Here is a 27,421-nt window from a genome sequence, read left to right as displayed (position 1 = left end):
ATTAAGATGACACATTTTCACCAATCAGCTGTTTTAGAAGTGCAATCAGTTGATTGCAGTCAGGTGCTTCTCATTTATGCTGAAACCTCATTGGTTATACTATCTGTGCTGGGTCAGTTGGAACAAAGACCAGGACCCACTGCGGCCCTCGAGGACCGGTTTGCCCACCCCTGCTTTAAAACAAGGTGGAAAATGTACATAGTAATGCTTTTATACAGTATATAGGCTAAGTACAACAGTAAAGAAAAGTGGAAAATAGAATTTCAAAGTAGTGACCAGAAACAAAAGTTTTTATATGTCAATGTAACGAAACAAACTAGGAAATACCCCTTAGCACAGGGGTGCCCAAGTCCGGTCCTCAAGAGCCCGAATCCAGCTTGTTTTCCATGCCTCCCTCCTTGAACACACCTGAATGAAATGATCAGCTCATCAGCAAGCTCCGCGGGAGCCTGATAACGATGCTGATTATTTGATTCAGTCGTGTTGGAGGAGGGAGACATGGGCTACGTTCATACTACAGGTCTTAATGCACGAATCCGATTTTTTGTCATATCCGTTTTTTTGGCGTGCCCGTTCAGACTGCTTTTATCCATTGAGACCGTTCAAGTATTACGCATGCGCACTAATTCGCAGTCCGACACGCGCTAAGCAAGAAGACCCGCATGCGCAGAAGCATCAAAACAAATGACACACGTTATCCGTCATTCCAGGGATATCATGTTTCGCTTTTCAAAAGGAGGACACAAATAACAGACATAAATAATCTCCGTTTAGGCTTATATTCAAAGTTTATATGGATCGATAGCATGCACGCACTGTCCGTGCACGTCACACACATATGGGCAGTTTGCCCCGACTCTCTCTCGGCCGTGTAAGCAATGTTGAAATATTGCTCACTTGTAACAGAGAAAACTGAGCATTCTCAGACTTATCCTCAACCCATTTTTATTTTTTATGACTGTCGTGAAGCCCAGCCCTTCCCCGAAAGCCGTGTTCACTGCAAGCTAGGCGCTAATAACGCACAGGTGCATCGCTACGGTAACGACTCTCTCGCTATTTGATGACGTAATTGCTGCATGAAATCCGATTTGCGGGACTGGACAGTACAGACCGCCGCGACAGTCTGGAAAAATGTGGCCCAGATCGGATTTAGACCACATACGAAAGTGACCCAGATCGGATTTGAAATGGTCCCGTTCTATGCGACTTGTCACGTTCAGACCGTCAAGTTAATGCCTCACTCGAGTCGGAAAAACACGAAAAAATCGGATTCGTGCATTAAGACCTGTAGTATGAACGTAGCCATGGAATACAACCTGGATAGTGGCTCTTGAGGACCGGACCTGGGCACCCCTGCCTTAGAACCTTGTAACAAAATATGTGATACCTGGTGTAATTTAAACAAAACCTTAGTTTGTGAGTGATTCTTCCTTTGAGGAGATGCCTACCAAGGATGGCGCGTAGGTGACCTTCGAGGGTCTGCAGGATGACGCTCTTGATCTCCATGACTGACTTTCCGAGGAACTGCTCGCAGGCGTAGCCCAGCAGCTCATTGTCTGTCATCACTTTGACCTGGCATCAGTGTGGACAAACATTGTCAGCTGAGCATACACGCAGCAATTCACAACACAAATGTGCTCTCATTATTTACTTAACAAGGCTTAAGTAAATGAAAAAAAATGTCAATACTAAATAATTCGGTTTAAAAATGCATTTTTCAAAAATCTTTTCAACAAATGACAAAACTTCTATAGTACCCAAAAACATCCTGTGGCGAACAGCAGCTGCTGGCTTTACTAATTAGGTCTGCCAGCTGTTTTTGACAAATTTTTGGTTGAGGAATCCAAAACCGATGTTTGTTTTACAGTATCATGTTAGGTATTATAATAACTACAGGATCCCTGTTGTCTTAAAAACAACATAAAAACACCCAAAAATGTGTTAAAACCAGCTGTCAAATCAAAATGGTTGCCCAGTTAATATAGGTACATATGGCGGAAAACACAGACGAGGCTGAAAAAGCAGTTTCTGCTCTCGCACCCCTCTATAAAATAAACTGCTGTATTTTCAGCCAAAAGAACTGTTGTGTCTGATAGAACAATATATCTATATGCTGCCATAGCAGTTTCATGGCACATTAAGTCCCCGAACAATTTTAAATTTGTCCGTTTTACCCTGAAAACCCCCGTCAGACGTTACAGACGTCGCTCAACCGCTTTGGTTTCAACCCAGCCATAAAAATAAGGTAAGTAATTATATTTTTCAAAATATGTCATTTTTAGCTTAGAATCATTAATTGATGTCTGATATTTCGCTAAAAAAGAAAAAGAAAAAAAATTATTTACTCGCATATTTTAAAGCTTTAAACAAATTTCGTCACAATGAAAGAATTGGCGTCTGTAAAAAAGTCACCTCATAACTACCACTTAATTGAATTTTTTACGTTACTGTCATATTTCCCCAGTATTTTAGATGATAAATAATCGATCCAAACCAAGAAAAATTGAAAAAGAAACATTTAAAAGGGTAAATATATGAAAATGGAAATCTCGACTACTCCTTGACGTCTGCGATTTCTGCATCACGAACCTTGTTATATTATCAAGTTTCTCCCATAAAATCCCGAAAAAAATCCAGCTGTAGCCATTCACATCTGTGTCTTGACACTCGATGATACATGCTATATGGAGGTTTTAGATCGAAACAAGGTAAGTACACAATAATATCTCATTAAAATCATGGCGTCTTTAATTCTGCTCTCGTGTGCTCTCACCTCCAGTCATGGTTTTGCTGTTTAAAAAATATTTTTTCTCTTTATAATGCCCTCCTGTTCAAAATGTTTCTTTTTTTTAAGCTTTTCAAAGATATATCACACGTGCAAATCGGACAATTTTGAAATTTGGACAAATTGGGGGTCTCAGAGCCAGACTTCAAATCACCCAAGTGTTTTCCGCCATATACATTTCTAAACACACATTATCTTTAAACTTACTGGCTGCCATTGACAGCGCGAGACAACTAATCCATTTTGAACATTTAGTCAAAATGGATTGGATGTCTAGCGCCGTCAATGGCACTGAAATATGATCATTCAGTTTTATTTTCAGTCATATATCATGCTCATTACCCATGCACACAAAATAAAGGGTATGGGGGACCTCATTGACAGTAAGAGCTCATTTATATGGCAAAGAAATGAAAGGAAAAAAAAACAAAAGTTAAGGGATGATGCTCTACTCCACTGGGGCTGTAAAAAGAGAGAAGTGAGCTGGGTCCTTAGGCAAGTGGTCACACCATTTGATTGGGTAACATGCACTCATACCAAGTTTGAAGGACACACAATGTACAGGTGGTAATTGTCATTCCACAAACGAAAAAAAAAAAACGGATAAAAGGGGTGCAAGATGGACAACCACGCAAAAATAGTCAGCAGGGGGAGCTGTACCTTGACTCAGACTAAAATAAACTTGAAATGTTTGACCTGGTTATTCTATTTGCCTGAACACAACGGAAATGGATGCAAAACCATCTAAACCTTTCCTCTTTTAATATAATAATTCTAAATTTGGACATCAAATTGTACAACCACACGTTCATCCGAAGTAACCTGAATTAACTTTCCTGGAAATAAGTTTATATAATTCAAGCTCATGTCACTGCTGTTGCCATGAGATCCTACAATTGCTTTGGACCAATAATGCAGTGGCAAAGTGCTTTTGTGTGCTTTCAGGAGTGTGAGAAAGTGAGGGTCGTTCCAGACAGTGGGCTCATTGTCAGCATGCATGTAGCAAAATACACAGAGAGGAACACTGAATGGATCATACGCAGTAGAGGACTGATAATGAGGCATCCGACACAAGGCATGCACCCAAGATAAGGGAAGCTCATAACAGCCAAATCAAGAACTGAAATGCAGAAGGCCATGGCAGCTATTTGATATTCTTAAAGTGAAAATTACTTTTTTTTTTTTTTTAATTAAAAGTTGACTAATCACTGTATTTTTAGTCTATGAGATGCACATAAAATCCTTTATTTTACCCCAAAAATATTCATTCGGGTTGTACTAAACTCATTGGCTCCCTAAGACGGCAGTGGACGTCCAATGCATTTTGAGTGGGTCGGGCAAACAAATGTTCGTTTGGCCCTCCCAGTCCAAATGAATTGAACATCTATCGTTTTCCATGGCAGGAAATGAATTAATGACTTCTACCCTATTTTGTTGGCACATTCCAGCTACCACAGCCCTATGACTACATACTCAACTCAAACTCTTAGTTTTTCCTAATTTATTTTGAGTGATACTAACTCACTTGACCAAGTGAACACTGTTAACTTGATGAAATTAGTTGTATTAACTTCAGAGGTGGGTAGAGTAGCCAAAAATTTTACTCAAGTGAGAGTAGAGTTACGGTACTTATAAAATAATATTAATCAAGGAAGAGTAGTCATACAAAAAAATGTACTCAAGTACAAGTAAAAAAGTATCCAGTGAAAAGAATACTCAAGTAATGAGTAATATTTTGAGTAACTGCTTATTTTTGATTTTTTTTTTTTTAAAACAATGGTATTTTTTTTCTCTCAGCACAAACTTACCTATATGAACTGTTGTTATGATATTGTACAATAACCCATTACGTTAAGCCAAAGATTTTTTATTTTATTTTTTTATCATTAAAGAGAGGAGAAAAAAAAACAGTAATGAAGCATTATTCGTCCAAAGAGGATGAGTGCCCTGCCCTCTAGTGGAGAAAATAGTTCCTAGCTTGAATAGTAAATACTGTAGTTCCTTCATAGTTACTATTTTGAAATTAAAAGGATCATTTATCCCGTTTTCCGTGGCCAATCGGTGCCAAATAAAAACTGGGAGAGAGTTTTAAATCTGCGCTTTCAATTCATGTTGAAGGCAACGTTCTATGTCAAATACTTCATTTGTTACGGTGCTTTAAAGACACGTGATTGAACAGGCTTGCGTGAGCATAGAATGGCAAGCTTGCGTCTGATTGGTGTAATGGAGTCATGTGATTATTGTTGAGACGTCTCATTGGTGAAATTAGTAGCGCTACTCTTGGCAATAGCATCGCTAGCAAAAAAAGTAATAAATCCAATATGTAGAATAAAAATGAAAATTGTAACGACTCTTGTGCAGCCCAAACTAGCGGAGTAAGAGTAACGTTTTTAATTCACAAATCTACTCAAGTAAAAAGAATGGCTTAGTATAACTACTCTTAGAAGTATATTTTTCTCAAAAAGTTTTTCAAGTAAACGCAACGGAGTACATGTAACGGGCTACTAACCACCTCTGATTAACTTTTGTCTGGTTTCAAGGCAATACTTACATTTCTGAGTAAACTGAACTTGAAATGTTGTGTGAATTTAGCCTTGGCCTCACTCGTTATGGCTGTTTAGCTCAGTTGTTTATGTGTTACGCTTTCATTGAGGTGACCCAGGTCAAAGTACCATTTGGATTAATTTATTAAATGTGTGCTTAAACTTAACTCCATGTAAAATTTTGAGTTCAGACTACTTAACGGTTTTTCTCAATTTCAAGTTTTTAAAATTTTTTTTATTTTTAATATTTAATACTGCAGTTTACCGAGTCAAAAAAAGAACATAATATAAAAACAATTTACAATTAAAGTAGTTGAAAGTAGTCTAGTTTCATTTATTTAAAATACAAAACATAATAAATCTGTAAATAAAACAACAACGTTAAAAAGGGCTAAAAATGAAATCTCTCAAAAATTCTTTAAGCGAATAAAATATATGCCGCTGTGCTGCTTCTGTTTACACTGGATAGTTTTAGGTTGCAGCACTGCTTGATACAATGAATATTTGTGGCAGGTAAGTTTAATGTCAATTAAAAAATAGAGTTTGGAGAAACATATGTAATATTGATGTCCATATTTTTGCACCCGAGTTAGTCACCTGATTTTGCCCATAACAAGTCCCGATTTTTTTATTTTTATTTTTATTTTTATTTTTTTTAGGGGGTGGGGAAAATAAAAGTTCCAAACATGTTACAGACTGCACTGTGTACAGTACTTCCTCTTCTGCTTTTTCTGGGAGTATTGCGAAGTATAAAACATATATATTTTTGTTTCTTTTGGCAATGCCATTGTATTTCTGGATTTTTTTTTTTTTTTAATTTAGCCCTAAAATATATTGTTTAAATAGTTAAAAACCCAATCATTTTCACCTTATTCCGATCCTCTGAAAAATGGCCCGATCAGGCCGATTTCTGATCACGTGATTGTATAGGAGACATCCTTAATATGTATAATTTTTCACCAAAACAATTAAAAGTGTACTACTAGTATATCCTGGCATATTGATATCATGATAAAAAGTGGCCGCCCATATCGTGATATTTTTTTCCATATCGCACAGCACTAATTCAGACAGACAATAACAGTGCATAAATTGAAACTATGCACTTCCAGGAAGAAGCTTAATAGGTTGACATAAAAATCATAGTTTGTATTAACTCATTTACTGCCATTGACGGTGATGAATGTCCAATCCATTTGTACTGGTCTGAATGGCACTGAAAAACAATCCATCATTAGTTCAATTATACTGGACGTCAATAGCAGCCAATGATTTATCACAAAGTCCAACCAATCAACCAAACAAACACTTTTATGGTAACCTGAGCCCTCTGTATGAAACCTTCTCTGTTGTGATTATGGGGTGATGCCAGACCAAAGGAAGTTTTTAGGGATGCAGACGGGGTGTGGGTGAGGGGAGAAATCCGAACTGGCATTCCCAAAAAGAAACAGTGTGGTGATTTACCTGAGCCACCCCTGTGACAGTAATAGCTACACCCTCCGCTGTCTCTACATCCTCACACTTGGGCTGCAGGGTCATAATCTCAAGCGTTATCCTGTGAAGAATGTGGAAAAATATAAAATAAAAACAGGCATGTTCGGAGGGGGGAAGCAAATGAAGGGAGGGGCCAGAACACAAGGGGGGAAAAAAATCAGGACAAAGTGAAACCATTCACCCAAGGACTCCAGAGCACTAACAATGGAGCGCTCCCTAAAACGTACCTTCACATTGGCAGCTTTATTCAAAAATAATTTGGATTTAAGTCCCTCAGTTTCACAAGTCACCGCCACGTATTTTTCCAGAGTTAAATTAGCGACAGAAGAAAGAAAATCCACTTGAGCGAGAATGCAGACACTCGCGCACACCACACAGATCACTTTAAGCTAATTCCTCAGTTTTCCAGCATCTTCTTTGCATCTTGAGCGCCAGCCGCTGCTGTTTTTTTTTTTTTTTTTTTGTCGGAGGGCTCTCTTGAAAATACATTACCTGGGCCACCCCAGTCACATCCAGGGGAACACCCTCCGAGGTTTCGATATTCTCACAGCGACAGAGGATGGTCATAACCTCCAGAGACATTCTACGCAGACAGAAAGGCAAGCCGGAGTAGCACAGGCAAAAAAGTAAGTTGGACAAACAGCTGTTAGGAAGGTCGGTCACCAATGTTAAGAGAAAGAGGTCAAAGTCAGAACCCCAAGCCCTGCTGCTCCTGTGACAAAAGCCCCTTTTATATACACCTGAACACCGTTTGAATCCCGAGATTTAGACAGGCAGCCCTTATATCTGAAAGCAATTTCCCTGGTCGACTGACTAGGAGATGATGCGGACATTTACAGAGTCGCGTTTTAGTATAATATCCGGACTTTCCCAGGAAGCTGTGTGTGTGAAAGCAGGCGTTAAATTCACGGGTCGCAGCACGATGTCTGATGACGTGAATATCATGGCAGGCCGATTGTCATTTCCTCTTTCTTCTCAGTAAGACGAAAAGCGGTAAACAAACATCGCAATTATCAACATAGCAAGCTGGAAATAGCTAAATTAAACTGAAAACATAACGAAATTAATTTGCTACTGGATCGTACAGCCGAGAAAGAGAGTCCATTGTCCATCTTTGAAAATGTGTGGTTTTTATTTTGTCGCCGATGTTAGGATCCGCAACTGCGGAAGCAAGGTTGTACCTCAAAGCAAAAAACAACGGAGGGATCCGTTCAAGGGTTTATTAAATACAAACAAAAATATACGCGATCGTGGAAAAGGGGGAATAACACAATGGGTCCGTGACAGTAGGTCGACGGGGATCAATAATACTAACCTAAGCGGTAGGCAGAGAGCCGATAAGATGAGTAAACAAATACACTCAAATACCAGCACAACGTAGGGGATTTCAAAACAAGGTTGGCAGACGAACAAGCGAGCAAATGCACGAAATTCGAAAGTACAAGGTGTTGAATGGCGCCCAGCAAGTTAATATCTCAGCACCTTTCTCTTAGATCGCCTGGGCTTAAATACAGTCTTGAAGGGCTTAAATACAGTCTTGATGAGCTTCAACTGGCTGTAGATACGACGCCGGGAATGCTCCCACAAGCGGCTCCGTAACAAAACACGATCCGACCAACAGAATGTGACAACGGATGCCGACCAAATATGACGTATGTCCGGTTAATAAAATCGCGCCAGCAGCCTTCCCTGCACAGAGAGCGCCGAGTGGGCAACACAGGACAAGTCTGTGAAAGTGTCCAACTCGAGTCATTCCCGGAATATCCCTCCATGCGTAAAAGCAATGACACGAGTAAATCCTGCGTCACCTTACACAGGAATTTTCCCGGGATATGTGTGTAAAAGGGGCTGAAGACAACTAGTTATTTTCTAAGCGAGACTTCCAATCTAAATAAAACTTCTTATTGCTCAGGCCATGGAAATGGCCCGAAGATAGAACGAGCTGATGTTATATGCATGCTCAATGTGTAGATGGCAGCACCACCAAAATTTGGTTCTTGCATTACTTTTTGCCTTTGGTCCGGAGACAGTAATGCCAGATTGAGTAACTTAGCTATTTTCCAAGAGACTGGGTGGGTGCATTGGGCGGGTCGATAAATTTAGGCTGCTTTTGACTGAAGGAGTTTTATTGAAGTAGGTGGGTTTTACAGCGTGATAAGGCTGGAGACAGTCTTTCCGATCTGGCGACACTGGAGACAGACACCACCAAAACTCAGTTTTGTGTTTACAAATGTTTATACCGCAACAACAGCATGGAGCGTTGTCGAGATTTCCACTCTGGAGGGAGTGAACGATACAGAATGATAATGGAAAAAATGTTTGCGTTTTTTGCAATTCAATTCATCCATTTAATGCCAACCCTCCCAGTTTAAATGAATTGGCGCTAAGCGCCGTCAATGGCAAGCAATGAATGAACAAGGGAAATGCACAAATGTCCTCCATTACGGTCATGAGTAGTGCAAAATCAAATTTACCTCATGACCACAAATTTCTGGTGCAAAAACAAATAACTGAGTGTCCATACTTCTGCAATTAAATATCATATCCAGATTAGGGCTGCAGCTATCGATTGTTCAAGTAATTAGTCTAATCCTTTAACGAGTTAGCTCGAATAATTGGATTGGGAATATTTAATGTGTGACAGAATACATTTTAGGAGATGTAAAACAAAGGCCTGCTGAGATTCCACTTTCAAAAGAGCATTCAATGCGAATACAAAATAAAGTTCCTGAGTGTTTCTTCTATGCAGAATAGCACGTACATTTCAGAAAAGCATTGAAAAATAAGTTAAAATACCTGATCTTAGCCTTAAATGCTATCAAAAAGTAAATAAATAAATGTGGATCTAAGTACAACAAAAGAACAATTAGCTAACTTGCATAGCAAAAGTCCGCTATCTTAAATACTATAAAATGCTAACTTTTTTTCAACAATGCTCTAACAAATCGTTCAAACGAATATTTCCACAAAAAAGCTAAATATACCTGTAAACTAAATTATGAATGCATAAAAAAACATATTAGCTCAAACAAAAACATACCTTATGTTGGTCTCAACCATGTTAAATGAGTTATGTCATATTCACTGTTGCCACTAGAAGGCAGTGTATCCACCTAAATCAATAAACTAAATGCAAACACTTTCAAAACAAACCATTACGAAGCCACCAATTAAACGGATCTTCAAAGCAGCAAAATTTGATTCGAAGCTTTTTTCTGATCGAATTACTCGAGTTAATCAATTAATCGTTGCGGCACTAATCCAGATACATTTCGGCGTTGATATTGTGATACTTTTGACAACATTTATGTACTGTAAAATCATTTGGGAAACATTATATAGCAGAGTTAGCCTACTTAATATGCCATGGTGGTCCATACGTACTTGCATCAGGCTAATTTTGTTACATCATTTGGTTCAAACATACGACCAGAACTGTCCGTCATTTATACAGTATAGGAGAGAGACTTCAGCTACCCATATTGTATGCAGAGGCAGACCGTAGAAGGATGTGACTCTCGAGTAAATGGCACCAACACACTGCCGCCTCCTGCTCTCAAGAAAAGCTGGATCAATGAGTCATGGTCCAGACATTAACATGATTGCTGCATCAGAAGCGGGAAGACACTGTGCCCTCCCCAACAAGCACTAGGCTTTTAGTTCAAATGCACGTGACTCTGCAGATGAAGGAATGCTTTCCTTTTGCTATCACCCCAAAAACAAACAAAAATAAATAAATAAATAAAACGACTGAACATGACCAAAATATTGAGGAATAATTAGTGAGGATTTAGGCAGTAAAGAAGCTGATCCATCCATCCATGCATCAACCTCAATGTGTTGTTGCAGTCAACCATTATGTTTCCAAGCAACACTGAAGCGCGGTTGCTAATTGAAAATGGGTAACCTGAAGCGGAGACGGTCGTGTTGAGACACACGCAGGGAAGCAGCTTTTCAGAGAGACAAGCAAACATTAGGTCACCTATGCATTCAAACCAGGTGCACCAGAAGCAAATGAATAGTAGAACGAGTTAGTCCAAGTAAGTTAATGTCATGGGCAAGCTGTTTTGAAGCAGGTAGATCAGTAAACGGAAAGGTTTAGCGGCAAAAGAGTTCTTTTCAAATACTAATCTGCAAACTCTGAAAAACGTTAACTTAATGGTCAAACTGGCAGTCTAAGTGTGTTTTTTTTTTTACATCTACAGCTCCAGTCTGACTTCAGAGTCAAAAGATAAGTGCTTATTTTTCATCCATAATTTTACAATATTGTTGAAACATTACTCATAATACACAAACATATATTGAGCAGATAAACGAGTACCATAGTATGTGCAAATGTACCGTTCAGTTATTAATTCAGACGGCAATCAGGAAATAGAATGTCCAAATAGGACCGAAACATGATCCTTCACTGCCAGCCCCTCCCAGATCAAATTACCGTAATTTTCGGACTATAAGCCGCTACTTTTCCCTCTAATTTCGAATCCTGTGGTTTATAGTCCAGTACGGCTTATTTGTTGATTCATTTGGGTTAATAGGTAACACTTTATTTGACAGCAGTGTATTAAGACTGTCATAACACCGTCATAATTAGATGGGGTTTTGCATCGCAAAGGCCCAGATAGTGAAATTCCTTTTTTTTTATTGAATCACGTTTCTTCGGTGAGCCGCACAGCCCAAACCGTTTGACCAACAGTGACTGTTCGAATATCAAAATGAACGGAATTTTCTTGCGACGCAAGGAACTTTTCGAATAACCCCCCAAAATTTTCGTTCACCCGTAAATGCAGGTTTTTTGAAGGAAAAAAAATTCCAAAATGTATGTAGTCCTAAAATTTTTGACTAGATCGCATAATTTAAACATCAAACGGTCCAGGGCGGTAAGGGGCATAAAAGTTGATTACAGAATTTGCCAAAAAACTGTCCCATTCATTTCTAATGGGATGCCAATGACAGCAATGTACGTCCAAATTTCCCAATCATTTTCAATGGCAGAAAAACCTGTGTGGTTGTGATTTTTGACCCAAAACTTACCATGACAGCCCATTGGCATTCAACTGGCGCCTAAATAAGTTGATGCCATTGACAGCCATGCAACAGGACATGTCCCCGAAATGTCCCCAAATCAACAGGAAGTGACCTGATAGATCTGTATCTATTACAGCAAAGCTCCATTGTAATTTCTCCAGAAATTGCAGTTTCTACTTATGACATAACACTGTCATGGGCATTAGTGAATGCTTGTGACAGATGTCATTTAGTGTCATCCAGCATATTTTGTCTCTAACTCCATTTATGTCCAGGTCGGATCTTTTGCATCCATTCAAAAGTGAGATAATTTTCCAAATGACACAAAATGATATCTGTCATAAGCATTCGTCATTGCTCATGACAGTGCCATAAATATGAAAGTATTATGACGGTCTTATGACACCGCTGTCAAATAAAGTGTTATCAGTTAATATCTTTTGGTGTAAATATCCCTTAATATAGCTAAAACAGCTGCGGCTTATAGTCCGTGCGGCTTATCTATGAAAACGTTGTTTTCGTGTCAAATTTGATAGGTGGCGGCTTATAGCCAGGTGCGCCTTATAGTCAGAAAATTACGATAAATGAATGTTGTTGTTGGTACTGGGGTGATGCACACTTCGCTCTTACCTCTGGATGTCCGAGATCAGCCACCAAGCCCAAGCCCAGCCTCCCACGACATACGTTTTTTGATCTGATCCACAACAGCCACCTTAGGAACCACACAAACATAAATGTCACATTGAAATCATCTTACAGAAAATAAATAATGTCACGTAACAAGAAGTAGCCATGACAGGAGCTTATTGTGCCGTGTATGCAAATACAAATGTGTTTTTGTGATTTTGACTAAAATCAGACACTTTGTTCCATCACATGATGCGACAATGTTTTCCAATTCAAAAAACGCCTCATTAACAAAATGAAAGAAACAGTGTACAGTTTGCTATTGCAACACATCCAACTTGCTTGAGTCTGGTTCATCTCCAGTGCGTGTGTTTAGGGTAGCATTCCCAGCTGTCACACGATTACTGAGAGAAAGAAAAGTGGGCGGAGCTGGACTAAATTTACTGACACGGGAACACACACACACAAACACGCCTATGTTTACCCACACACAATCAATGAGTGGCTTTGTAACAATTCCTTCAACGAAACGTGCACGAAAAAAACACTTCCATGAGTTTCGAGAACATAACTGAGACCTTGAGAACCTGAAGAATTTAATGCATTAGTTTCACAACACAATACACGTTAAGCCAAAATATTTGGAGTTAAGACGGAATTATTTGTGAAAATGCCCTAAAAGTTATTTGTTTTTAGACAATCAACAGTCCTAATGCAGTATACTTTCTTGTACACACTATTTTGATCATTTAAAAAAACTCCCTGAAAATGCCCTAAACGTTATTTGTTTTTAGACAATGAACAGTCCTAATGCAATATACTTTCTTTTACACACAATTTTGATCATCTAAAAAAAACTCACAAATTTTAAGTCAGTTATTATTAATCAAATTTGATATAACATTAATAATATTAAAATGAAAAAAATAATATACACTCTGGTTACAGCCCCGATAAACACTTATATTATATATATATATACAGTGCCTTGCAAAAGTATTCGGCCCCCTTGAACCTTGTAACCTTTCGCCACATTTCAGGCTTCAAACATAAAGATATAAAATTTTAATTTTTTGTCAAGAATCAACAACAAGTGGGACACAATCGTGAAGTGGAACAAAATTTATTGGATAATTTAAACTTTTTTAACAAATAAAAAACTGAAAAGTGGGGCGTGCAATATTATTCGGCCCCCTTGCGTTAATACTTTGTAGCGCCACCTTTTGCTCCAATTACAGCTGCAAGTCGCTTGGGGTATGTTTCTATCAGTTTTGCACATCGAGAGACTGACATTCTTGCCCATTCTTCCTTGCAAAACAGCTCGAGTTCAGTGAGGTTGGATGGAGAGTGTTTGTGAACAGCAGTCTTCAGCTCTTTCCACAGATTCTCGATTGGATTCAGGTCTGGACTTTGACTTGGCCATTCTAACACCTGGATACGTTTATTTTTGAACCATTCCATTGTAGATTTGGGTTTATGTTTTGGATCATTGTCCTGCTGGAAGATAAATCTCCGTCCCAGTCTCAGGTCTTGTGCAGATACCAACAGGTTTTCTTCCAGAATGTTCCTGTATTTGGCTGCATCCATCTTCCCGTCAATTTTAACCATCTTCCCTGTCCCTGCTGAAGAAAAGCAGGCCCAAACCATGATGCTGCCACCACCATGTTTGACAGTGGGGATGGTGTGTTCAGGGTGATGAGCTGTGTTGCTTTTACGCCAAACATATCGTTTTGCATTGTGGCTTTAAAAGTTCAATTTTGGTTTCATCTGACCAGAGCACCTTCTTCCACATGTTTGGTGTGTCTCCCAGGTGGCTTGTGGCAAACTTTAAACGAGACTTTTTATGGATATCTTTGAGAAATGGCTTTCTTCTTGCCACTCTTCCATAAAGGCCAGATTTGTGCAGCGTACGACTGATTGTTGTCCTATGGACAGACTCTCCCACCTCAGCTGTAGATCTCTGCAGTTCATCCAGGGTGATCATGGGCCTCTTGGCTGCATCTCTGATCAGTTTTCTCCTTGTTTGAGAAGAAGGAAGGCCGGGTCTTGGTAGATTTGCAGTGGTCTGATGCTCCTTCCATTTCAATATGATGGCTTGCACAGTGCTCCTTGAGATGTTTAAAGCTTGGGAAATCTTTTTGTATCCAAATCCGGCTTTAAACTTCTCCACAACAGTATCTCGGACCTGCCTGGTGTGTTCCTTGGTTTTCATAATGCTCTCTGCACTTTAAACAGAACCCTGAGACTATCACAGAGCAGGTGCATTTATACGGAGACTTGATTACACACAGGTGGATTCTATTTATCATCATCGGTCATTTAGGACAACATTGGATCATTCAGAGATCCTCACTGAACTTCTGGAGTGAGTTTGCTGCACTGAAAGTAAAGGGCCCGAATAATATTGCACGCCCCACTTTTCAGTTTTTTATTTGTTAAAAAAGTTTAAATTATCCAATAAATGTTGTTCCACTTCACGATTGTGTCCCACTTGTTGTTGATTCTTGACAAAAAAATTATATTTCATATCTTTATGTTTGAAGCCTGAAATGTGTCGAAAGGTTGCAAGATTCAAGGGGGCCGAATACTTTTGCAAGGCACTGTATATATACACATATATATATATATATTTTTTTTTTATCAATTATTCTAACAATAGACGTCCAATTCATTTAAACTGGGAGGACTAACTTTGAATGCTAAGATTTAAGTGCCATTGACGGCACTAGATGTCCCAGTCAAAATGAATCGGACATCTATCGTTGTCAATGGCGCTGGTTTTATTTTGTTAAGATCATACAAGATTTTGTTGCTTTAACCATACACTTTTAAAATATCTAACATTTGATGATACAAGCAGTAGCGCAACGACACGTTGAGCAGCAAATGCGGGTTTGGTCGCTGAATCAATAATATTAAGAAGTGTCACGAGTTGGATTGTCTTGTATGTTGTTAGATCCAGTTTGCCTCTATCAGAGGTAAGTAAATGAAGCCAATTGTATTGTTTGTATTCTTTGTTGATGAGACGTTTCAACTTAGCACGGAGCACAAAGCTAGTAGTTAGCGATCATGCTAATCAGTGTCTGTCTGTATTGAGTTTTGGAGAGTATATTAGCACTTAAGTTATTGTTAAGTAGTAAAGTTGTCTTGTTTCTTTTTATCAATAACCCGCACACATGCAGTGCTGGAACTCCTGCAATTCTGTCAGATAATGCTCAATTTCTCCCAGAAAATGAGAATGAAAAAAAAATTAAATCATTATCATTTTACACAAAACTCCAAAAAATGGGCCGCACAAAAGTATTGGCATCCTTTAAAAAAGTATGCAATGCTTCTCTAATCTGTGTAATTAACAGCACCTGTTACTTACCTGTGGCACATAACAGATGGTGGCAATAACTAAATCACACTTGCAGCCAGTTAAAATGGATTAAAGTTGACTCAACCTTTGTCCTGTGTCCTCGTGTGTACCACATTGGTGTGTACCACACTTCTTTCTTTTCTCCATGCTCAAAGAACTGTCTGAGGACTTGAGAAGCAAAATTGTGGGGAAGCATGGCCAATCTCAAGGCTACAAGTCCAACTCCAAAGACCTCAATGTTCCTGTGTCTACCGTGCGCAGTGTCATCAGTAAGTATAAAGCCCATGGCACTGTGGCTAACCTCCCTAGATGTGGACGGAAAAGAAAAATTGACAAGAGATTTCAACGAAAGATTATGCGGATGGTGGATAAAGAACCTCGGCTAACATCCAAACAAGTTCAAGTTGTCCTGCAGTCCTAGGGTACAACAGTGTCAACCCGTACTATCCATCGGCGTCTGAATCAAAAGGGACTCTATGGTAGGATACCCAGGAAGACCCCACTTCTGACCCAGAGACATAAAAAAGCCAGGCTGGACGTTTTGGAAGAATGTTCTCTGGTCAGATGAGACAAAAGTAGAGCTTTTTTGGGAAAAGGCATCAACCTAGAGTTTACAGGGAAAAAAACTAGGCCTTCAAAGAAAAGAACACGGTCCCCACAGTCAAACATAGAGGAGGTTCCCTGATGTGTTCAAAAAGCACCAGAAAATGGTTTGAGAGAAAGCACTGGAGACTTCTAAAGAGGCCATCAATGAGTCCAGACCTGAATGCCATAGAACACCTGTGGATAGATCTGAACATGGCAGTTTGGAGAAGGCACCTTTAAAGCTGGAGCAGTCGGCCAAAGATTCCAGCATAACATTGTAAGAAACTCATTGATGGATACCGGAAATGGTTGTTCGCAGTTATTTTGTCTAAAGGTTGTGCTGCAAAGTATTAGGTTGAGGGTGCCAATACTTTTTGCCGTTTTGTGCAAGATGATAATGATTAAAAAAAAATTCCATTCTCTTTTGTGTTTTTTCATTGCAAGCAAAATAAATGAAGATATTTTGACCAAAGCATTTGTAATTGCAATCATTTTCTGGGAGAAACTGAGCATTATCACACAGAATTGCAGGGGTGCCAATACTTTTAGCCAGCACTGTAAACCCATTCATATAACAGCTCAAAGTCTCAGCACAAACTCCCTTTCAAGCTTTAAATTGTCAATACGAGAGTGTGCTTTGAAATTAAGATTTGGATTGTATTTATGAACAAATGTTTGATAACGGAAAACAGATTCTTTACAGACTGCCTCCTCCCTTTTCCATTTTGTTGTTTAGTTTATTTAAAGAAAATCAATGATTCACTGACACAATTTGTATCAGTGCTTTGCCCACAACAACAAAAATGTCAATCAGCAGCATTTTTTTTATTTGAACTGGACTTTTGTCTGATTTGTGTAGTGATGAATTCTTAGATCTTATACCCAGAACCTTCATTAAAAACTTAAACAAGTTTGATGTACTTGAAACAGTACAGTTGCAGACTACAGTTAAATCAGGAAGCTATAATAAAATATCATTTTTGAAGGTAACAGTCATATATTTTGTTTTCATTGTTACTTCCAACATGACTAAAACAACATCAAGTGAAACTGACGATAATTGAAAAAAGTGTCATGTATCCGATTAAACGATTAATCTTTTAACTATTCGGCCAATTAATCAATTATAAAAATAATTGTTAGTTGCAGCCGTATTACTAACATACTAAAAAAGCAGCAAAGATGCTACGAAAAAAATGTGTGTCTACTGGGTTTGGGCCAGTTGGGGTGTAGGGGGTGGCATCATTTTTCATTTTGCATACCCTAACAAGAATGGGTAGTTACACCCCTGGATACACGTATGATTTCTTTTAACCAACTAGTTCTTGTTTTCCAGCAACAGCAACAAAGAGAGAAGTATCCCATGCACAAACAACAAACTGAAAGGCTGTTTGTGAGCACATGATCATATTCCTGTGGTATTTGTATAAAAGGATGTGGGTGGCACATGCTTTATGGTTAAAATAAACTGCCTGACAACCGCAATCAGAGCTAGAACCTTTATCGATGCACCGATCAACCCGCTAAACGTCGTTGTCGTCGTGTCTTTCCAGCTCTGACATAACTAACATTCCTGACTGCATTTGGCCAAAGGAGGGGGTGGGGCGCTTTGATCCAATCCCAAAGTTTTCTTAATGCTGCTATCAAATGCGGTTTTGAGAGGGAACTGGTTGTGCTAGTTCACTTGCAGAAGGGTGCAGAAAGCGGATGTAAATTAGCATTTTTGCTATAATCCGACATATTTACATTTTCTAGATGAGTCTACAATAGATGTTCATTAATCTGCACTGTCCCTATCAAATAAATACAAACAAGCAACTCACCAATACAGGCAAATGTAAGGCAAACGTCAGAAATGACCTAAGATTTCAGAAAAAGTCAGACAAATATGCTCTCTGCATTGAAGGGCAGTGCACAATTCAGTTTTTAAGGTCAGGGCACTGACTGGAAACTAACCTTCCATGTTTTTAGTGTTTATATTACCCGCAGAAAGCCCAAAAAGGAGATGTGAACACACCAAAACTGCTTATGTCAGGTCTTGGCAGCACCAATGCTAGCTAGCATACAACCATGGGCCTTCTTTCTGTTTGTCAGCAGTACAGTACTAACCGTTCCACCTGCATGTAATGTGGGATTAAAAAAATGGTTACTACAAAGTAGATTAGCCTATTTTAATGCTCCAACGATACATCACAAGTTAAGTGACTTTTTGGCGCTTTTTAGAGACAGCATGTAATAGAGAATCATTGTTTCGATTACTGCTACAACACGTGAATGCAGCATCAATATCACGGTGCGTGTGCCAATCATACAGTCGACAGTGCAAATTACATCTTCCCACCTCAGGGTTTCCCCTAGAACCTTTTGAAACTGTGGTGGTTGTGGGCTACATCGGAGTGGGACAGTCCCAACATGTCGTGCCTCTGCGAAATTGCTTCATATCATGAGTGACAAATGAGAATTCTTTTTAAAATTTATTTTTTTCCAAGAAGAACTATGACAAATCTCTATTTGAAATATTTCATTAGCCACGCTAATGTCATAGCTATCAGCTACTGTACATGTACGTAAAATGCGTACCTTATTACAGATGAGATGAGATTATATCTCAGTCGTTTTTTTTCGGTTTTCTTTATTTGGCCCTAATACTACATTACCACAACAATAATAGTCCGTCTGTTAAAGAGAATTATAATACTAAGGGGCTGTGAGATATCAATAGAACCGTTATGTCGCAAGATAACAAATATTAATAAAGTTAACAAACAAATGAATCACATTCATGAGCAATTATCGAAAATAGATAGAAAATTACGAACATTTCCGAATGTAGCCCGGAAACAGCCGAATGGGGCTGTGAGGTCACAGCCAGGAACCAAAAGGTCGAGGCAGGTGCCATCGTTGTTAGCCATTTGTCGCAATGAGTTCCCGAACACTAGAAAAAAAAGAGCTGGACTACGCAGACAATGAGTAAAGTTCGTCCGTGCAAATAGGGTTTATTTTGCAGACCCAGCCACGGTTTTGTGTGGTGCGCATTTTACACCTGAAAGCTATTCGAACTATGGACAAATGAAATCAGGTTTTGCTAAGAAATTGCTGCTGAAAGCACATGCGGTGCCCACCATACACGCGCAGCCACCTAAATGTACCGAGATATCAAGAAAGAGGAAGATGACTGGCACTGATGAGACCACCCCACCACCCCAGGCAAAGCAAAGGAGGGGAGCAGCCAAGCTCGAAATGGCCAGAGTGAGTACTCTTTTATTATAAAAAAACATATCATGCATTGGATATAGGACTGGACACATGTATAAATTATCGCTCATAAAATATATGCAACAAATCCTTTAATCCCATTCATATTTGTGTCTGCTAGCAGAGCGAAAACCTATGATAGCACAATAAATGATCATTATTCTATATATTACTTTATTTTGCGGTCACGGTGTATCAGCTTCACAAAAAGAAATGCAAAACAAACCATTTGGTGTTTCCCACACTCTGTTGCCTGTGTTTCATCAGTGTGATTGCTCCCCTCAATGATCATTTCATAGGCTTCATTGGCTTTCGTTTGGGCTCAAATTGATAACCCAAAACACCAAAGAAACGTTCATAACTCTCCTCGTCACTATCAGAAGAACGTTCGTTACGTCGGATTCGTCGCTGCAACCAGAAACAAAATTGTCCGCCATCATCGCTGCCATTCAGCACTTTGTGGGGACCCTCACACTGAGCGGGTGTTTCCTAGTTGTGACGCCACGCACGCAATATGCTAGTTTCGGGGATCTCGGATGCCAGTCGTTTTAGTTTGACAATCGATCCAAATTTCTATCATTTTCTTGGTGTTGCGATGTGTGTAATTACACAAAATGGCATGATATATATCCAAAAGGCATGCGTTTATGGATAAATGATGGAATATTAGCATTTGTAGTGTTGTAATACTCTTTAACGGGCCCTCGTCCAATCTGCCCCCTTCGGAGAGGAGAGAAATTAGAAGGTTTTTTTTCGGCCACCAGCAGCCACTGTTAGTAATGTAAACATTTTGTGGAGGTTGGTAACACACCACAAATTTTGTGACTAAAAGTTCGACCTGCATCAGAGTTAGCATAACATTAAACTGTGAATTTGCCAACCTGCAAAACTCGAGTAGGAAGCTGCTTAGAGTGTCCTCCTGTATGTGTTTTTTACTGTTAACCAGTGTTGTTAATAACGGCGTTAGAGAATAAAAGCGTTACTAATAATGTTACTTTGTTCAGTATGGGTGTAATTAATTACTTTTTTCATCTTTGCAACGGCGTTATCGTTACTGAGGGGTGCGTTAGTACGCTTCTGCAAAGGGGTTGAATCACACGGGTGTTGTCTGAGAGAAACGGCAAGAGCAGAGCAGGAGGGAAGGGAGATGTGACGCCATTGCAAACGCGATGCTAGGTGGCTCCAATAATACCTGACTGCAGCCGACAGCCTACAAACTACACCCACATGATGCTACAGTAGATATCACATGTATATAGAACTAGATGTGGAATGAACGACTCAGTGGCGTCAACACATGTACAGAGAACTAGATGCGAAATGACAGACTCGCCGGCGTTGGTAAACAGCCGCCATCTTAAAGCAGTACACTTCTCAGGAAGGCTCTGTTGTAGAGAACCTTCCTAGCGAACCGAAGTTACTTTTTATCTAAATACTCCGAAATCAGCAAAATCTTGACTTGAATCTATCTTTAAATGATGAAACCGTTTTAAAACTTTCACATGTCGAAAGTAGACGGAAAGGAACAAATGCAATAACGGGAGCAATTTTAACAACTTTAATGATTGATTCACAACATTAAATGACTTCCAAACATAGCAAAGGTTACAATCTAGTTATTGCAATATCTGCAATACCACTGTGTCTAGTTAAGTTTAGGGTAAAGAAATGGGCTAGGGCAGGGGTGGGCAAACCGGTCCTCGAGGGCCGCAGTGGGTCCTGGTCTTTGTTCCAACTGATCCAGCACAGAGCTTTTAACCAATGAGGTTTCATTGGAAACAAGAAGCACCTGACTGCAATCAACTGATTGCACTTATAACACACCAGATTGGTGAAAAGGTGTCCTCTTGATAGGTTGCAGCAAAAACCTGCACCCACAGTGGCCCTTTGTGGAATAGTTTGTCCACCCCTGGGCTAGGGCCTATTGTCCCAGAAACCCTTTGAACTTTGTTCAAACAGTGGGACCTATGTTTTTTTGGGGGGAATGTTAAAAAAAAAAAAAACTGTTCAATTCAATCCGTTAATTAGAAGTAGGAACCTCTTGGTACCTCACGATACGATACTATTTGCGATACAAAGCTCACGATAACGATGATCTGACAATATGCCGTTACAACGACTATCGATACATAGGTCAGAAAATCATTCTACAAACAACTAATAAACAGAAAAACACGTTTCTGCTGTGAATTGGAATAAGTTTATCACTATTAGACGTCAAATCCAGTTGAACTTAGAAGGTGGCAGCGAATGAACATTCGCTGCCATCCCTCTCATTTCAAACGGATTGAACGTTTATGGCCGTCTGTGGCAGCCAATGCCAGGCAATGAGGTAATTTTGGGCCATTCACTTACCTGTTGATTTTCAGTTACTTCCTGATGATTTTGGGGTATTTTATGGGTCACTTCCTGTTTATTTTGAGTTACAGAGCAGGAAGTGACCTGGGAATCACCCAAATGAATAGGCAGTGACTCAAACTCAACAGGAAATGACCTGTAAATGCCCTAAAATGAACAGCAAGTGACCTGTAAATGGCCCGAAAATCGGACCAAATGACTGTGAATGCTCTGGTTTTGAATGAATGAACGTTCCCAGTCTAAATGGATTGGGCTTCGAGCACCGTCAATGGCAGCCCTAGAGTTAACTGAGACACTATTATGGTAAAAGATTTTGGTAGCAACTTGATGGTTCCCTTTTTTTTTTTTTTTTTTTTTTTTTTTTTTTTTTTAAACACCTTTTAAAAACGATATCTCGATTCTTGACAGGAGCAAACCGATAACCTTTTGGGATACAAAGTATCACGATATATCACCATTTCGTTATTTTGTCACACCCCTACAGTTAATATAAACATTTTCGATGTCAAAGACGTTATAGAATGTACTAACGTGTAAAACATGAAAATTAGCGCCAAGTAACTAATTACTCTTACACTGAGGTAACTGAGTTACTTTTTGGGAGAAGTAATTTGTAACTGTAATTAATTATTTTTTAAAGTTGGATTAACAACACTGCTGTTGACGTTAATTAATCTGTGAGAAATGTAGTAAACCGAGGTTTAACCCCATCTCCCCAATTTTTATTTTATTTATATTGTCATTAGCCTATCAATTAAGTAGTTAATTAGCTCTGACCCCTGTTCATCCAATCTGTTTGGTCTTATTTAATGTCCTGTCCCCAGCAAAAAGTGTACATGCCGGTTATGATGTTATATCATCCCCACCAGACCAAATCTATGCCTTTGGTACGTACCTCCCTAAACATTTATCGGATCATACGACATTTTCCAACTAGTAGGCCAACACTGCATAAACATCACTTGATTGTCAGCCATTCTGTGTCGTGCACTGCAACCTACCATGATACCAGGACTTTATGAGCCTCTCCCCTGTAATCCAATTTATTCAGCTGTATTCACTCTGCAGGAAGCAACTGCCGTGTCCTGCCACTAATAAAATCGCAAAAACAGCACATCATTGTAAACGCGTCAGGATTTTAGTTCCAAAACCTATTTTTGACACAGAAATTAGGGAGGAAAACAGGAGCACACCAGGGACAGGAAATGGTCCAATCTTGGCCGAACAAAATAAAACCCTTTGACAACTGATATTTAATTATAAACATTTCAACAACAAAAAATGTATACATAGCATATATACGTGGACGGTACACTGTGTTAAAACAGGTCGTGGTCGCGAAACTGGACGTTTTTACGTAATCGGTACGAGGGGGGACGACGTTTTTTTTTTTTTTTTTTTTTTTTTTAATGACATCAGACTACTAAATATGGCTACTACAATCATATGCACATGTGTTGTGTGTATCGGTGACACTTTTTTGATCAAAATAAAGCCGAATTCGTCGAGTGAAGATGAGGAGAACGCCCCCCCAAAGCCCGCCTCTTAAATCCCTACTCAGAGCTCAAACATGGTAAAGGCCGCGGAGCTTTAAAAAAAAAAAATCCAAAAGCGAGTGTTTTGTCGTTACCTGAAACCACGAGGGCCTCGTTTGGTCCAACGGTGTGACAGTTTCCCATTTTAAAACGAATGATAAAAAAATAGCCGACAAGAAACGTCAAATGAGCGTATTACGTTTCCCCTTTTCCCCACTGACCCTCGCAATTATTTCATCACAACATTCGCTCAAGCGCTCCCAGTCACACCCACACCGTATCGATTTTCCTTTCCAAAAAGGAAGATCGGTCAGCGCTTCCGCTCAATATTTTCAAAATATAACGCCCGGAACGTCATTGCAGGTGGTTTGCTGCGGCGGCTTTTATTTTCTTAACAGCACCTTTAATTTTTAACGGTAGCTTAGTGGCTTTCTTATCGTAAATTACCGGATAACTCTTCCAGCCGCTGGGGTATCACGGGAAAGTGACGTCACTGGAATCTGGGCGTGGTCCACTTCTGTCAGCAATGAAACATTTTAAAATGAGGTTAAACAACCTCATTCAGTAAAATGCATAATGCACTAGAATGTCAGGATATCGCTATTATATACAAAGCGCACGTCTGATCGTAATACAAGTAACACACAATGTAGGCCTTTAACTCTTTATAAGGCTATTTTTGGTAATTAACTCATGGCTGCCGTTGACGGCGATAGATGTTCAAAACATTTGAACATTCATTCGCCCCTTCCGGTCAAAGTGAGACGTCAAGCGCCTTCTATGGCAGCCAGTGAGTTTCATGAGTTATTATTACAGGAAGGAATTATTACAGTAAGAATTAAAAGATACATTTTAACTAGAGATGTCCCGATCGATCGGCATCCGATCACGTCATTTTCAAAGTAACGGAATCGGCAAAAAATATCGGACATGCCTTTTTAAAAATATATATACCGTATTGGCCCGAATATAAGACGACCCCGATTATAAGACGACCCCCTCTTTTTCAAGACTCAAGTTTGAAAAAAGACTTTTTGAACACCAAATTAATTTTTATACAGAAACGACCACGGAAAGCTTTTCTCTGACTGTGAGCATTTTTTAGGCGATCTTTTTGAGCTCTACATCTCCGTACATTACACTCTGTGACACCATATTTCACAGCCGCTTTGCAGTTGTTTGAAGACACCGCCTCATTTATCACCATCAACTTGAAGTTTGCGTCATAACTTCTCCTCAGCTGCCGGTGTTCTGCCAAAATGTCCTACATCGGCGAAACGTCCTACATTAGTCGAATTTGACACCTAAATTACTACCGTGTGCTCTAAACTTGTTTTGTTTAGATGCATACAGGAATAACGTACTAAAGAAATGCCTGCAGAAAATACTTAAATGTAGTTATGTCAAATAAGGACGGTTTAAATACGCTACGTGACTAATGTGGTCAACTGCTTCAAAGCTAACACAAAAAAACACAATGGTTAAAAGTATGAGAGGGTAATACATGCAAAAAGTATCTTTGAGGCTGTGAAAAGGTTCTAAATAACTAAATAAAAACAAAAATAGTGAGTACTCGCCACTTCCAACCGATGTGCGCATGCGTGTGAATGCATATGCAAGCGCCCTGAGCATTGTGTAGGACGTTTCGCCGCGTAGTAAGGAATGGCCAAACACCGGTTAACCTGGCCAATCTTCGACCCACTTTTCTCCAAATTGTCGCGAAGTTTCTCCATTTTCGGTTATCTCTTCTATTACCGGTATTTTCTTCTCTTTTCCTTCTTACCACTTTCTTCTTCGTGTCAGGGGTTCGCTTTGGCCGCCCGAGTCGCGTTCAGCATTCGATTCATTGATGACTGGCGCCATCAAGCGTCGTGAATGGGTATATGTCTAGGCCGCAGTTTTTTTTTTTTTTTTTTTTTTTTTTTTTTTTTAGGCCGCAGTTATAAGACGACCTCCTCTTTTTCAATCTTATTTCAGTGCAAAAAACATCGTCTTATATTCGGGCCAATACGGTATATATATATTTTAATTAAATCATTTTCTAAATGTATTTAACGTTACAGACAAAATGTCTTACACTCATCCAGAGTCTTTAGTTTTGGCTTAAACTAGGGCTATCAAATTTATTGTGTTAACGGCGGTAATAACTTTTGAATATTTAACGCAATTAATGCATGCGCTGCACTACCCACTCACGCATTGTCGCGTTCAATCTATAATGACACCGTTATACGTATACATAGAGTTAAAAGGCAACATTAAATGAGTAGGGAGAATTTTGGCAGCCTTTGAAGTTCATTTTTAATTGGCTAAAGTCTTACAATCCTTCTCTCATCACGTCGGGGGAGTTCTGGCAAGAAATTCTAGCCACTTTCACCCCTGGTCAAAATACTGTTCAAAAAGGGTAAAAAATACTATTCAAAATGGATTGAACTTCTCTTGCCGTTAATGGCAGTATTCTCATGTGCCCAGCAGGTGGCTCTCAAGTTCCAAACAGCAAACTGCATCAATCAACTACAGGTCATTGAATGGGATGAAGAGACTTCGCACCAACTGCACCAAATGTCTTTATTATTTTGCCTTGGCAATTCTATTGTTGTCTAATTCAGGGTTTCTACAGGTATAAACAGGGGTGAAAGTGGACGGGAACGGTCAGGAACGCAGTTCCGGTATAAGATTCAGGGCCGGAACGCAGTTCCAGTATAAGATTCAGTGCATGTTTTCTGAAACACCAAAAAAAAAAAAAAAAGGGCAATGCAACAGAAAATGGATCAAATCTTTAAGAGCAAGGAAAGAGTTAAAGTGGCCTATTTATCATATTTTGTTTTATTTACTTTGATGGGGAGGTTCAGAACATTTTAGCTGTCAATGTGCACTTTGGATTTTTATTTGTTCATTTATGTTAGGCTACTTATTCATGTCCTTATGATTTAAAAAAAAGTCAATGTTAGCGCGATCTTCAAAATAAATTCCATTTCACTCTGCATAATATTTCATTTGTACTTATTTTTCTGAATGTATGTTACTTATATCTTTATTATTAAAAATACATTTACATTATCTTCAATTTTAATATACATCCTATGTTCTTAAGTAGTTAAAATTGAGATTTGGCATTTAGTATGTGAGGAAATGAGGGAACGGGTTGGGGGACGGGTATCGATAAGCATATGCTTTTTTCCCGTCTTCCTTTGTCATCGTCTTTTCGGGCAAATTATTCCATATTCTGTGTCTGTCAATGATTCTCTTTCTTGGCCAAACTATCCCACATTCTGTAACTGTTAATGATACTGATGAAGATGACAATGACAATTAATTTCATTCATTCATTCAAAATAAAAATTTGGAGATGGAGGTTGGGGTTATAGCTGTTTTTGTTAACTTTTATTTTGCAAATCATTAAAAAAATACAATTTTGAATAAAATCAGTTTTTGTATGTGTTATAGAAATTACTGACCAAAACAGTTTTCTTTGCATTTCAGTAGTTTTGACCCCAGAAAAAAAAAAAAAATTCTAATTCCGTGGCTACCTTCACGTCGGGGAGTTCCGGCAAGAATTTCAAACCACTTTCACCCCTGGGTATAAGCAAATCACATTTAATGCTTTTTAAAACCACTTAAAACTAATGTAATACACAGGCCTAGGGTTCCCAACCAAAGGGCGTAGGTTTGCGTTGATAGGGACAAAACACTACCAACTTTTCAGGATCCTCAAATTTTCCCCATCAACTTTTAAGCAACCTTCTTTGCATTATATAGTGACTTCAGTTATATAGGTCATTTAGATTGTCTTCCAATATGTTTTAATTGTTGTAATTGACCCAACCATTATTAAGTGAATTATTGTCAT

The 27,421-nt window shown here is 39.0% G+C and overlaps 1 protein-coding gene across 2 annotated transcripts in view; it reads right to left on the bottom strand.

Moving 5' to 3' along the window:
- LOC130906344 (flotillin-2a) overlaps window positions 1–23,867 on the bottom strand; it is a 40,323-nt gene extending 16,456 nt beyond the window's left edge. The window contains exons 1-4 of one of the 2 annotated variants that reach the window (XM_057820590.1): window positions 23,667–23,867; window positions 12,481–12,562; window positions 7,315–7,405; window positions 1,449–1,572 (exon numbers count right to left, since the gene is read on the bottom strand). In XM_057820590.1, coding sequence (XP_057676573.1) covers window positions 1,449–1,572; window positions 7,315–7,405; window positions 12,481–12,562; window positions 23,667–23,715 — 346 coding nt within the window. In that variant the 5' untranslated portion in view covers window positions 23,716–23,867. Of the gene's footprint in view, window positions 1–1,448; window positions 1,573–6,792; window positions 6,884–7,314; window positions 7,406–12,480; window positions 12,563–23,666 lie in introns of both variants that reach the window. The other variant, XM_057820589.1, reaches the window with a different exon arrangement.
- Window positions 23,868–27,421: the final 3,554 nt, after the last annotated feature.

This window comes from Corythoichthys intestinalis, chromosome 18 (genome assembly GCF_030265065.1).
Source record: "Corythoichthys intestinalis isolate RoL2023-P3 chromosome 18, ASM3026506v1, whole genome shotgun sequence".
NCBI classification, from domain to species: domain Eukaryota; kingdom Metazoa; phylum Chordata; class Actinopteri; order Syngnathiformes; family Syngnathidae; genus Corythoichthys; species Corythoichthys intestinalis.
Note: the sequence above shows the minus strand (reverse complement) of the source record. Positions and strands in the feature narration are given on the sequence as shown.